The sequence below is a fragment of the Salvia miltiorrhiza genome, chromosome 1, assembly GCF_028751815.1.
Source record: "Salvia miltiorrhiza cultivar Shanhuang (shh) chromosome 1, IMPLAD_Smil_shh, whole genome shotgun sequence".
NCBI classification, from domain to species: domain Eukaryota; kingdom Viridiplantae; phylum Streptophyta; class Magnoliopsida; order Lamiales; family Lamiaceae; genus Salvia; species Salvia miltiorrhiza.
The window spans coordinates 55976979-55990894 of NC_080387.1; the positions used below are offsets into that span (position 1 = coordinate 55976979).

The 13916-nt window shown below is 37.2% G+C and overlaps 1 protein-coding gene and 2 long non-coding RNA genes across 3 annotated transcripts in view; 2 read left to right on the forward strand and 1 right to left on the reverse strand.

The window, feature by feature from the left end:
• Positions 1-13916, forward strand: part of LOC130995865 (fatty acyl-CoA reductase 2, chloroplastic-like) — a 32426-nt gene that overhangs the window by 15693 nt on the left and 2817 nt on the right. The window contains exons 3-4 of the mRNA XM_057921332.1: positions 11853-12052; positions 12148-12248. Coding sequence (XP_057777315.1) covers positions 11853-12052; positions 12148-12248 — 301 coding nt within the window. The remainder of the gene's footprint in view (positions 1-11852; positions 12053-12147; positions 12249-13916) is intronic.
• LOC130997175 (uncharacterized) lies at positions 2612-5918 on the forward strand. The gene is made up of 2 exons (XR_009092999.1): positions 2612-5088; positions 5709-5918. It is a non-coding gene; the product is annotated as an uncharacterized LOC130997175 (long non-coding RNA).
• LOC130997129 (uncharacterized) lies at positions 7046-10160 on the reverse strand. The gene is made up of 3 exons (XR_009092981.1): positions 10032-10160; positions 7890-7954; positions 7046-7303 (listed from the first exon to the last, which is right to left on the reverse strand). It is a non-coding gene; the product is annotated as an uncharacterized LOC130997129 (long non-coding RNA).

Here is a 13916-nt window from a genome sequence, read left to right on the forward strand (position 1 = left end):
ACCCCAAGGCTAGTAAGCTCAAGCTAAGAGAGTGAATGCTTTGGCTAAAGTGCCAGAAGCTACAACAAGAATAAAGTTGGAACGCCACCACAATGGAAACTTAGAAACCCACATTAAATAACCATTTGGAAATGGGAAAATAAGTTTACATGGCAGAAGGAGTGCCATTAATCCTCGAAGTGAAAGTTACGAAGATGATGAGAAAAGTTTGATGTTAGAATTCCCTAGTCAATCTGAGAAGGTGACTTAGGACGAAGGAAACAATTAAGAAAGTTCAACTGATTTGAGAGTATAAAGATATTTTTCCCAATGAATTACCAAATTTTCATCAGACCTAGTTTTATGCAACATAGTATGTCACTATGGGGAGCACTAATTAAAGATGTCAAAGAAAAGATGATACACTAAGGATGTGTATTGATTATAAGAAGTTGAAGCAAGCTCATAAGAATAGATATCATATTCCAAGGATAGACGACCTGTTAAATCAGTTGAGAGGAGCCGGTGTGTTTTCCAAGATTGACCTAAGATCTGGTTACCACCAACTCAGGATGAAAAGAGAAGACATTCCAAAGACAGCGTTTCGAACGCGTTATGGACTTTACGAGTTCACAGTGATGCCCTTAGATTTAACGAATGCCCCAGCAGTTTTCATGGACTTAATGAACAGAGTTTTCCATCAGTATCTCGATAGTTTTGTCTTAGTGTTTATCGACGACATCCTCGTATACTCTAAGACCGAAGAACAACGTGAAGAGCACTTACGCATCGTACTCAAAACCCTGCGCAATGAGAAATGGTTTACCAAATTAAACAAGTGTGAATTTTGGTTAAAGGAAGTTATGTTTCTCGGTCACATAGTGTCGACTGAAGAAATCAAAGTAGACCCCGCCAAGGTCGAAGCAGTCAAGGAATGGAAGGCACCATCAAATGTCAATAAGATCAGAAGTTTTCTCGGTTCAGCAGGTTACAATATAAGGTTCATCGAAAGATTCTCGAAATTGGCTAGGCCAATGACTCGACTTTTAAGAAAAGGGACTAAGTATGTTTGGTCCGAAGCTTGTAAACAAAGTTTTAAGTAGCACAAGACTAGGCTGACTACTGCACCAGTGTTAGCAATACCAGAAGAGAATGAAGAATTTGAGGTGTACACTGATGTCTTGAAACTAGGATTGGGTTGCGTGTTGATGCAAAATCAGAAAGTGATAGCATACACGTCTCGTCAATTGAAGCCCCATGAGCTGAATTATCCAACTCATGATTTAGAACTAACAGCCGTGGGCACGCGCTGAAGATTTGGAGACACTACCTCTATGGAGTTAAGTGTGAGATCTTTACAGATCATAAGAGTTTAAAGTACTTCTTCGAGCAAAAGAATTTGAACATGAGACAACGAAGATGGCTCGAATTAGTAAAGGATTACGATTGCATCATCAGTTACCATCCAGGAAAAGCAAATGTAGTAGCTGACGTCCTGAGTCGAAAGACGAAGGCTAAGCTAGGGTTTTTAATACCCAATAGAAGGAGCTGATTCGTGAGTTCGCCTCACTCAGTTTAGAGATTGTTTATTCCCCAGATTCAGTATCGGGTTGTGTAGCTGCACTGACAGCTAAACCTGATTTGAGAGAAAGAATTGTGCAAGCACAAAGAGAAGATTTGTTCTTGGAGAAGACGCGTCTCGCTGCAAGAACGAATGAAACGAAAAGATTAACTGAAGCAAAGAATAATACACTTATGGTTGGTGAAAGATTGTGTGTGCCGCACAATGAAGAGTTAAAGAATGAGATTATGAGCAAGGCTCATGATACTCAATACACTGCACATCCAGGCAGTACAAAGATGCACCAGAATTTAAAGAAAATTTTCTGGTGAACAAGAATGAAAAGAGATATAGCGTCATAGTAGACCGATTATCAAAGTCAGCGCGATTTCTGCCAATTCAAATGACATTTGGATTGGTGAAACTTGCAAAGTTATATGTCAAAGAGATAGTACGCCTTCACGGTGTACCTGTATCTATCACATCAGATCGTGACACCAGATTCACATCACGTTTCTGGAAAAGTTTACAAGAAGCAATGGACACTCAGCTGAATTTCAGCACAGCGTACCATCCTCAGACTGACGGGCAGTCAGAAAGAACGATTCAGATTCTAGAAGATATGTTGCGAACGATTGTCGCAGACAAAGGTGGAAGTTGGGAGGATTTGTTACCTCTTGTAAAATTTGCTTATAACAACAGTTATTAAGCAACAATTGGAATGACTCCATATGAGGCCTTGTATGGCCGAAAATATAGTTCACCATTTTACTAAGATGAAGTGGGTGAAAGAAAGCTGTTAGGTCCTGAACTGGTCCAACAGAATGGCAAAAGTCTTACGCCGATAAATGCCGATCGGAGTTAGAATTCAATGTTGGGGATCGAGTTTTCCTCAAAGTTTCTTCCTCAAAGGGAGTTATACGTTTCAAAAAGAAGGGCAAGTTACGACCCCGTTATATAGGACTTTTTGAGATCCTAGATAAGATAGGTCCTGTAGCCTATATGTTGGCATTGCCACCCAGTATTGGAGACGTGCACAATGTGTTTCATGTCTCTCAGTTAAGAAAGTATGTGTTTAATCCAAAGTATTTGATTAAGCTAGATAAAGTAGTCCTAGCCAGGACTAAAGTTATGAAGAGAAACCAGTCCAGATACTTGATCGCAAGGTTCAAGTTTTATGAGACAATAATATTGTTCTCGTCATGTAGTGGAACCATCACAGGATGGAAAAGGCCACAAAAGAGATGAATAAAATGAAAGACTAGTATCCTCAGCTAGATTATCAAGGTATGTAATTTCGGGGACGAAATTTTTTTTTAAGGAGGGAGGGATGTAATACCCCGTTTACTCGAGCTAAGTTTAGAAAATTTTCGAACTTAGATTTAAGATGATTCACGCCAGATTGAGAAAAAGAATTTATTTTAATTCCAACAAAAATGATTTACAAAAGCATTTGTAAATTTAGTAATTAAATTATATGCATTTCATATTTATTTAATTTAGTATTCAAGTATTTTCACGAGCTATTTATTTAGCGAACCATGAAGTATTATTACAGTTTTCATAGTACAACCTGGAAGATTTTTTTATTTTATTTTATCTTATTTTATTTTATTTTTTTTATTCCTACTCCCACCACTAACTCCTCCACCTTTCTTCCCACTTTCCCTCCCACTACTCCCACTTACCCCCACTTATTTCCATCACCCACGTTCACAATTCATTTACCAAACTTCTGCAATAATTAACTGAATTCCTGTATTCTCCATTCATAATTCCCACAGCTCATTCTGCCGAGAAGGAGCTCATGTTTTTAAAAACAGTCGAGCAGTTTCATAGCTTCAACATCAAAGCAATTTCATATCTTTGAACAGAACATCCCTAAGGTTTCATCTTCTTCTTTAAATTACATGACTTGTTTTTACAATATTGAATCACACACTACGCATTTCCAGCAACTAATTTTCCCATATAGCAAATTCAGATTTCGTGTATCAAGATTTTGAAACAAAATGGCATTCCCGTATACATGAGCATACAATCTGTGTTTCTACATATATGAAGCATACTTATTAAAAAGAATAAAGAAAAAGTCTTGAGCTTGTTTTTGATTGCCGAGTCCAAATGTTGGAGTGTCTGGTTGGGTCTGTTGAGTCGAGGAGGATGAGCGTTGTGTTTGTGTGAACTGAGTCGAGAGGTCGAGGGAGGCAGGGCACGGCGGCTGTGCCGCTGCTGCCCGGCCACGGTTGGAGAGAAGGAGGTGGGCTGGTCGGAGCTGGTCTGGGTGGAGGGCTGAGCGGAGGACGACGGCGGCGGCAGTTTGCTCCATCTACTGCTGTCGGCCGGAGGGAGAGAAGGGAGGAGGCTGCGGGCGGCTCCGGCTGCTGCTGTCGCCGAGAGAGAGAGACCGAGGGAGGCGGCGGCGCTCGTCGTCGCCAAGGGGGAAAGAGAGAGCAGGGGGAGTGACAGGGGGATTCAAGGGAGAAGTGACCAGAGATGACGCCCTTCGCCGGAGACGAAGCCGCGGCGGCGGAACTGATGGCCGAGAGACAGAGGAGAGATGAAAGAACAGTTGAGAGGGAGGAACGATCAGTTGAGAGAGAGAGAGATCAGAGGGAGCTGGTGGCAGCGGCTTGTCGGCGTTGTTCCTTCGGCGAGTTTCCGCCAACGGCGGATTTCTGAGGGAGATGAGGGCAGCGGCCGTGCGGCCGCCGGAAGAGGCTGTGCGGTGGTTTTGAAGGAACCGTGAGAGAGTGATTTGGGGAGAAGAAGAAATGAGAGTGAAGGTGTGTGTGCGTGAGGTGTGCGGCAGATGGGGGGGGAGAAAAAGAGGTGGAATGTTGGGCTAGGGCTTGGGGGTGTTGGGCTTTGGGGATGGGTTTGAAATTTCGAATTGGGCTTGAGCATATGGGTCGAAAATATTAAAGGTTGGGCTTTGCTTTTCTTTGGGTTGGGCCGATTTTTGCATTTTTTTTTAATTTCAGTTGGGCTCTTTAATTGGGCCGAGTTTTGTTTATATTTCAGTTGGGCCAATGTTTTTATTTAATGCCTTGGGCCTTAATTTATTCATTGGGCTGTGCAGCTTCTCCATTTAATTGGACTGCACTATTTTAATTAATTCGACTTATTAAGTTTGATTAATTATTTTAATTTGCATAATAATATCATATTATTATTATTATATGCATATTTTAAGTTATTACTTACTATATGCTAAGCATGACATGAAATTGCATTATTTTTTTTTTTGCAATAAAAGTATTTATGATTTAATTGGTTTTATTTATAATTCCAATTATTTAAGAAAATCGAGTAAGGATATTGTTGGTGTCCTTAACTCAAGAATTTAGTTTTCAATTATTTATTTATTAAATTTTGAAAACCCGGCTAAGTGAATCATAGAATATTAAGCACTACACTATGACTTAAGATTAGAATTCAAGGAGACCTATTGAGAATAGAATTCTTGTAGGCTTTGAGCATCAGGAGGATTAGCACTGCTATTCCGATTCAGAGATAAGGTTAAACGACAGGCTTTGCCTAGACAGGTGGGCTTACTTTCCAAATGTACAAAGTATGATTGAGTTATTAAGCTCTAAATATTTCAATGAAATGCAAATTATTTATTTAATGTTATGAAAACTGTTTATCCAATAAAATGTTTATGTGCACTCTGCTCTGTTTAAGGCTCGCGCAGTTAATCAATTGAGGTTCTCTTATGACCTAATACGTTGTTTGAGAATTGTGTACACTTGTTAGTTGACTCGGTGGGTTGATCTCCATCGGGCTCTAACCAGAGGCGTTATAAGGGTGCTCGGCTGGATGTGTTCCGGAGCATGAGAAATATCAGGCCTGCCTGGGTAGCGTCCCGAGGTCAAAGTAAACTTGTCTGGGTTACGCCCTCAGTTCAAGTAAGCGGGAGACAGAGATCCGTCGGTGGCTAAAAGGTCCGGGATCACAGCGAGTAACAGAAAGGGAGTGTGACATGTGCGCACAAATGAAAGAAAATATTTTAACATGCTTAGAAGCTATTTCAATTTAAAACCTTCTAAGTCATGTCAAGTATGATTGGATAAACTGTCTTTACGAAAATATAAAATGTTTCAGAAAATGCATGCCCACTAAGTACATTAGTACTTAGCCCAAAAATACTTTCAAATGTTTTCAGGTTGGCTGGACGGTGCTGACGGGACGGAGCTGAGGCTAAAGATAAATTCCTATGTTAGACTTCCGCTGTAGCAATTACTCATATCCATCTTTTGTTTTCCCAACTTAAGATCTTCATGTTAAATTTCAAATGATATATTTGACCGAGCTTAGACTCTTCACTACTAAATTTATGCTAATGAATGTTGGTTGTCAGAAGCATGAAACAAAACTTGTGATCCAAATGGGCATAGCCCGACTTTCTATCCTATTTCGGGTTTTAACAAGGTTTTTCCCTTGTTTATTTCTATGAATTATTCACACCTCGATTATATTTATTCATTCAAGAATTGGGGTGTGACACGGAATATGCCTGGACGTAACCCTCTTTAATAGATAAGGGAAAGTGTGAGTCTTCTTATACGTAAGTAGACGTAAAACTCTTAAATGTACAAGGTTATGAACATACTATGCATAACAAAACATAAGTTTCATTAAGACAACTAAACTTATTTTAAGGTCTTCTATTCTAGTGGACTCGGATCCCATTTCCCATGTATGTCACAAATATATATATAACCCGCAGACAATCAAATCACGCCCTTTTTATAATCTATCGTGTAACATAAGTCGATTCGATGTTCCATCGTGTGTAAACATTCAAACGTAGAGACTTATGCTTAAACCCTTGATGCAATGTTTGCCTTGAATTCATCTTGTATCATCATTCCGTGCTTTTCCTTCAACGCGTACATGTCTTTTCATTCCTCTTTGTAATTCAAAAGAACCATTGTTTTCTTGTGGAAGCTGAAATGCTCTAAGTTCTCTATCATTCTTCTAAATCATCACTTCAAGAATCTAGATTGTAGAGATATCCTACTAATCCAGCAGTCTATGTTCTTTTAGAATCGTGATCATGCAACTTATAGCAATCTATGTTTTCTGGGGAAAGCATGTGTCAATTCTCTATCATTCTTCTTATTATATCATCATAACTGCAATGATATGCCATGAAAGGCAAAACATTCAACATTTCATCATAGCATGCTCTTTACATAAACATCTTCATGAAACAGTTTAGAACAATAACATCTTTAAAACGTTGTAACTGCAGTTACCTTTTTCCTTGATTGAGCACGATGCAATGGAGTGTTGAGCGGTGTCGTATTAACCCACGTATGTCTAGTGAATCAAACTAGACTTGGCTTTTTAGAATAAGGTTTCTAGTGCCAGAGCAAACGAACTGCTCTGATACCACTCTGTCACAGCCCACTATCCCAATGACGGGTTAACCGGGGTTATGACTTGGGGTGAACAATAAGAAACGGAAATTAAAGGGGATTTACTAAGTAACCAACATTAATAACAAACTAGTGGTATATATATATAACCACTTGGGTAATTCACAAATGAGTCTGCCATAACGACTAGACCCCAACTGAAAGTTAATTAAAATGAAGTAGTAATAAGTTCAAGTAGAAATGATAAATAAGTCAGAGTGTTTGCAGCGAAAAAACGTGTGAGTTATGCATATGGAGATGCATACTCAAGGTTTCATTACATAAACATCAAAAGGGAAATCCGCTCAACACCGATCCATTCCATCGCCTGCTCAACCTGCACATTTAGAAATACATGCAGGGCTGAGTATAAAAATACTCAGTGACATAAGCCGAAAATACAACATGCATACATATATAAATTGAACTGCCAACAGTAACACACAGGGGTTTTCTTGAATGACCTGCGCTTACTAAAACATTTCATTCATTTTCATAAAGGTGGATGCGCATCCCATTTTCAGTCTATATGATCCATATCTGTCCTTTCTGTCACGCGCCGGGAAGGAGGCCTCCTTACCACGGACGCCAAGACCGGTCGCAAGCGACTCGCGGTCTCCATGAGTGTACACGTTAACCCTAGCTAGCGACCTTTGTCTAGCATAGGATCCCAATTGGATTTCCTTTAAAGTTGGCGAACCAACACAGATAGGATACATATAAAAACATAAACATTTTGGCAGTCAATCATTTCATAAACATTTCATTTTCATAACATTTTCATTTTCATAAAGGGCATTAATCATATAAGCATTTCATAAGAACTGAATAAATAGTCAAAACATATCATGCATATATATTCGCATATGAGGCCTACGTCACGCAGGGGATCTCTATATACGTAATAATAAAATAATGCCCACCTCAATTGTTCTTAAAGCTGGCGTGGAGTCGTTTCTTCTTCGGCTTCACTTTCTGTCGCCCGGACCTTCATTGATGAAGAGTCGATAAGTTCGTGAAGAAATTGTCATAAGACAAAGTCTAATTCTACGTGCCTAGGGTATCTTTTAATGTTTTAGGGTTCTAGCATCCATAATTCGTTACATTAAAGACAGTCAAAAATCAATCATACCTCGTCTAATCTCATTCAAACACATAGGCAACACAAACACATAAGGCACATAAGAATCACAATCAAACATCATCAAAACATGCTCTGTTTTTACACTGACTCAACTTCAAAATTTAATCTGTTCTGACTCCGACATCTCCTGGACTCGAGACTCATACCGAAAGAAAGATCTTCGAGTCTAGTTTCATATAAAAAAAAAAAGTAGAGTCGAAAACTCCAAGTGGTTTGAGAGATATGACGTTTTTACCACGATCTACCATGTTCGGCAGTTTTGAACAATCGAAAACTTAGATTTTTGAAAAATAGTAAACGTTGTCAAACTGGGCTCAACTTTGGTGGATATCTAGCTAACACAATAAGGTTAATACCATAAAAATTTGGAAATCTAGATCACACAGGAAGATACTGAAATGAATGACTCTTTCCTCTGTTCTCTGAAATTCTCGGTAGTAATGTGCAGTTTAGGTTTTGCATTTTAAAGAAGTATCAAACGAAGTTGGAATGGCTTGAAAATTTACCAGGGTACTCAAGACTCATGTAGGGACTTGCTATAAAATTTTCAAAGCTATTAGACATCGACAAACCGTCGATCACAGTAGGTCAGTAGGCCTACGAAATTCATATTTATAAGTCCTTAAAAAAATAATTTATATAAATCAAGAAATAAGAGTTTAATCCCAAAAATATTCATTAAAAGTCCATCATAATTTAAATAAAAGAACGGACCTCATTTAAAATAAATAGTCCCAAACTCGTTACGCACATATACTAAATCTTTCATGAAACATCCTTTAAAATAAACTTTGATACATAGAAAATAATTCAACAACTTGAGCTCTTAAGAGGTTGTTTTGCAACAGACATCAAATCTGCCTCGGATCTCCAAATGAGGCTCCAAAAGACATTCTGGAAACTAGACATTTCAAGGATCATTCTCCAATTTGAATCGAATGAAAAAAAAATTCAAACGAGCAAGATATGCCCTCTCAAAGATGGGTATTTAACAAGCAAAAATCTGAAAATTTCAGATTTCCAGATTACAACCAAGTCAGTGGGCTTTCTTTAAAAATTCATATCTCCCTTTACAAAACTCCAATGGGAACCCCAAGGGTCAATCTGGAAACTAGGGAGAGATCATAACACTCTACAGTTGGATTTACTCCAAGAACATTCATGGTTTAGAAGATATGACTGTCTAAAGTTCAGTGCACAAAAAGAGTTCAAGTTTGGCAGATTTAGAACATAAATCGGAAAAACCACTTTAGGCTTCACCAAAAATTCTAAAACTGAACAAGTAAGTTCCCAACATGTCAGTAAATATTCAGTAGAAATATAGGCTTGAGAATCAAAGATTTAAGTCGGCCTTTGCCACCTCAAAGTCGTAGGTTTGTAAAATCTACTGGATGGTACAAGGAATAAGAACTAGATTTCAAGAATTTATACCGGTTGTTTCCCTTACTCAAAAATGGTGAGACCGATGTCAAAAGAAAGATACGGGATTCTAGAGTGACATATTCAAGTTTCAAAGGTTTTCACCGATTGAAACTTTACTTATGGCCTCCCAAAGATTGTTTACCAAAAATGTATTCCAGATGGGCAGTGATGTTTACAAATTCATAAATAAATCATAAGAGCTCCAAACCTTCTGAAATTTTACCAAAGTATAGAAAACATATGAAAGATGATACACAATTAATTTGGGAAGTTTTGGGAACCGTTTGGATGGCTGGAATCGCCTTGCAAAACACTGCCGAGCAGTGTGCTTATGGCAGATTCGCTGCCTTACCTCATGCACGGTTTTTCACCCAATAAACTCTACCAAAATAATCATCCAAAATCATAAAACATATCCTCACATAATATAGCACACAAATGTGTAAAAATCCATGGCCATAAAGCATTTTCAGTTGAGAAAAAGCAAAGAAAAACTCACCCTCGAAGCACAACCTTCACTCTATAGTTTTCCCACACTCTCCCTTGCTTTGCTACTTCTCTTGGGGCTTCAAAGGCTTCTATGGAGTGTGATAATGGTGGGAGAAAAGTTGTGAGAGTGGGAGAAAGATTGTAGTGGTGGGGGAAAAGGAGTAGTGTGGTGGAAAGGTAGGAGTAGTGGTAGGGAAAAAGATTAGTGGTAGGGAAAAGAAAATATTAATGATGGTAGGGAAAAAGATTAGTGGTAGGGAAAAGAAAATATTAGTGGAGGATAATGGGGTGTTACATTAAGTAAATATAAAAATGTGGTGTAGTAATAACCCATGTGTAAGAAAAAAAAATATATGTAAGACTAATCATCAATTAATAAAATGCTAGAGTATAAAACTCTTGTGATCAAAATTAGAATAAATAGCACTAACATTAGTGCACTCTCTCAATTTATAAATACATCATAGGAAAATAATTTGAGAAAAATATTGATGAAAAATTTTTATAACTCATCATTCCTAAATTTCTCGGTAAAAATAAATAAATACATAATTTTTTTTTTTTTCGATTTGAAAACTCAAAATAAATCTTTGAGCTCCATCATTCTCTTAATGGACTCAAAATATATTTTGAGTGCATCATCCGTTGAAATAAAAATAAAAATAAATTATCACGTATGTAATCATCAAATTCACATAAGTCCGTATTTTATTAATGGATGTTGAACCCTAATTACCATAAGAAATCCTTAAATCAATAATTAAAAGTCTATAATCCTTAATAAAAAGTCGGGGCATTACACCACATTGCCTCTACTTGCTCCGTGATTTGACCATCACTCATGCCTGATTTCCATTGATCGTGACATTTTTTGTGCATGGCCTCAAACCTCTTCGAATCCTTCGCCACCCGTTGAAAGTGAGATTTGATTTGCGTGACGTCGCGTGAAATAGATCCTCGGGGCTTTTCAGCGTTGTATTGGGTGCAGAGGGAGCCCCAAAACTTCGCCCCTTTTTGGTCGACACCCACCACAGAGTCGTGGGTGTGCTCGAGATACAAACGGCAAATTAGCACCGTTTCTGGCGGATAATAGTTGCTACGTTTGGTGGCCGCCGGCATAGAAGCAATCTCCTCCACGTCGGGCTCGGGGTCGGCAACGGCGGCAAAGCGGGGGTTCAAATTGGTGGCCGCCGCTTGAAAGACATTCGATTCTTGCGTGAACGGCGAGAATCCTTGCCTGGAAGCATTTGATTCGCCGGGGGATGGATTTTGAGGGTGTTCACGCCAATAGTTGCTCCAATCGCCTTCCATTGCTATTTGTTGAAATAATATAAGTAGAAGATGAAGAAGAAAATGAGGAGAATGATGAATGTTTTTGGTATTTGTTGATATATATATATATATATATATATATATATATATATATATATATATAGGTGCTAAGAATTTAAAAAAAAAAAAAAAAAAGGCAACAGATAGATGTCAACGATAAGAAAAAAAACGGCTACTACCGATTTAGTTAAATTTTAATTTTTTTTTTCAATTTTCCTTTTTTTTTGGGGGGTTTGAAAAGGGGCGCGTGTCAACACGCCCCCTCCTTCGCTCCCGTTCGCTGCTGGTGCGTTCCATCGCCCCACCCCCATTGCACCCGGGTGCAGCAACGCCGGCGGGTGCGATAGGCCGGGTTCGATCCCGCCATTGCACCTGCCGTTGGAGGTGCTCTTAAACAATACTTGTCTAATTAAGCATTCTTTAGAATATTAATTTTTACTTTTTCTTATTCCTGTATATATATATATTAAATACATACCAATTAATGTACTTTTTGTAGATAATAAGTTCGGACTTGTTCGCAAGCTTGAAAGAAAAATATGGGACATCTTATATAGGTTTGGTAAGGGAGAAGCTAATACCAATTGTGGGAGATATATGCAAACCAAATATGGGAATGGATTCTGAATCTATCGATGCTGTTAGGAAAGATGTACATGTTATCATCCATTCTGCAGCTTCCACAACCTTCAATGAGAGGTTTGCTTTAATTGTCAAAATATAATTAACCCTAATACTTAAAAAAATACTTGAAAAGCTATGGTACTTGATTATATAATGCTACGCATGTATAGGTATGACTTGTTAGTTGATTCAAATGTGATTGCCCCTCAACGAGTAATGAGGTTTGCCAAGACATGCGACAAACTCCTACTCTTCACACATATATCTACGGGTATGGGTTTACATTTACTAACATATATAATTAATATTATATTTTTATATCTTATATTAAAATTATTTATTTGTTCATCAAAAATCAAAATGATATGACTTGTTCGCCATTGTTTAAATGAATTCTCAATTCTCATACTACTTGTGGATTCTCAATTGATTCTTTCAATATATATGTATATGTATAATATATATATATATATATATATATATATATATATATATAGGGTGTGGTTCTAGAGAGAACTACATTATTTGTGAGAACGAGAGAACCATCAAATCTAATGCATTCACTGTAAAAATTAATGCATTCGCTGTTAAAATTAATGCACTAAAATTTTTTTAAAAAAATGCTCCCTTCAGGATTCGAACCCAGGTTCTATATTCATCTAACAAGATGATGCATCCACCGTAGATCTTGATGATTGAATGGCTGAAAATGGTTCTCCGTTCTTTTTTTATTTATGGTTCTTTCTTGAACCTCTCCCTATATATATATATATATATATATATATATATATATATATATAGAGAGAGAGAGAGAGAGAATTCTCATGTTTCACGAAGAATAACAATTTCACTAAAATAAGAGCATTTCTTAAGATATAAAATAAGAATCATTTTCAGCCCTTAGATCATCAAGATCTACGGTTGATTCGTAATCCCGTTGGATGGATTTATGGTCCTCAGTTCGAATCTCAAAGGTAGCAAAAAATTATTTTTCATAATTCATACCTTTATACAACGAATTCATACGTGTTCTTTATAAAATTCATACATTAAAAATTGCTCTTATTTTTTATTTTAAGACGTGCTCTCACGGTAGCTCACCCATATATATATATATAGGGGTGAGCTACCGTGAGAGCACATCTTAAAATAAAAATAAGAGCAATTTTTAATGTATGAATTTTATGTAGAAGACGTATGAATTCGCTGTATAAAGGTATGAATTGTGAAAAATAAATTTTTGTTATCATTGAGATTCGAACTCAGGACCATAAATCCATCCAACGGGATTACGAATCAACCGTAGATCTTGATGATCTAAGGGCTGAAAATGATTCTTATTTTATATCTTAAAAAATGCTCTTATTTTAGCCCTTCCCTATATATATATATATATATATATATATATAGGGAGAGGTTCAAATAAGAACCACTAATAAAATAAGAACAGAGAACCATTTTAAGTCATTCGATCATCAAGATCTACGGTGGATGCATCATCTTGGTGGATGGATGCAGATGCTGGGTTCGAATCCTGAAGGGAGCAAAAAAATTATTTTTTTTGGATGCATTAAATTTAATAGCGGATGCATTAATTTGTATAGCAGATGCAGTAATTTTATTGGTTCTTATGTTCTCACGATAATTGTGGTTCTCACTATAACCGCACCCTATATATATATATATATATATATATATATTGGCTTACAGCGAAAATTATATCTAATTAATTGAATTTCGTTATTCAGTCATTACAAGCAGCTTATGCAACACTATATACTGACTTATTCAATCATTCTCATTTCTCATGAAAGATATATAGCATTCTTAGTATAACTTCCTCCTATATATATATATATATATATAGGGAGAGGTTCAAATAAGAACCACTAAATAAAATTAGAACAGAGAACCATTTTAAACCATTCGATCATCAAGA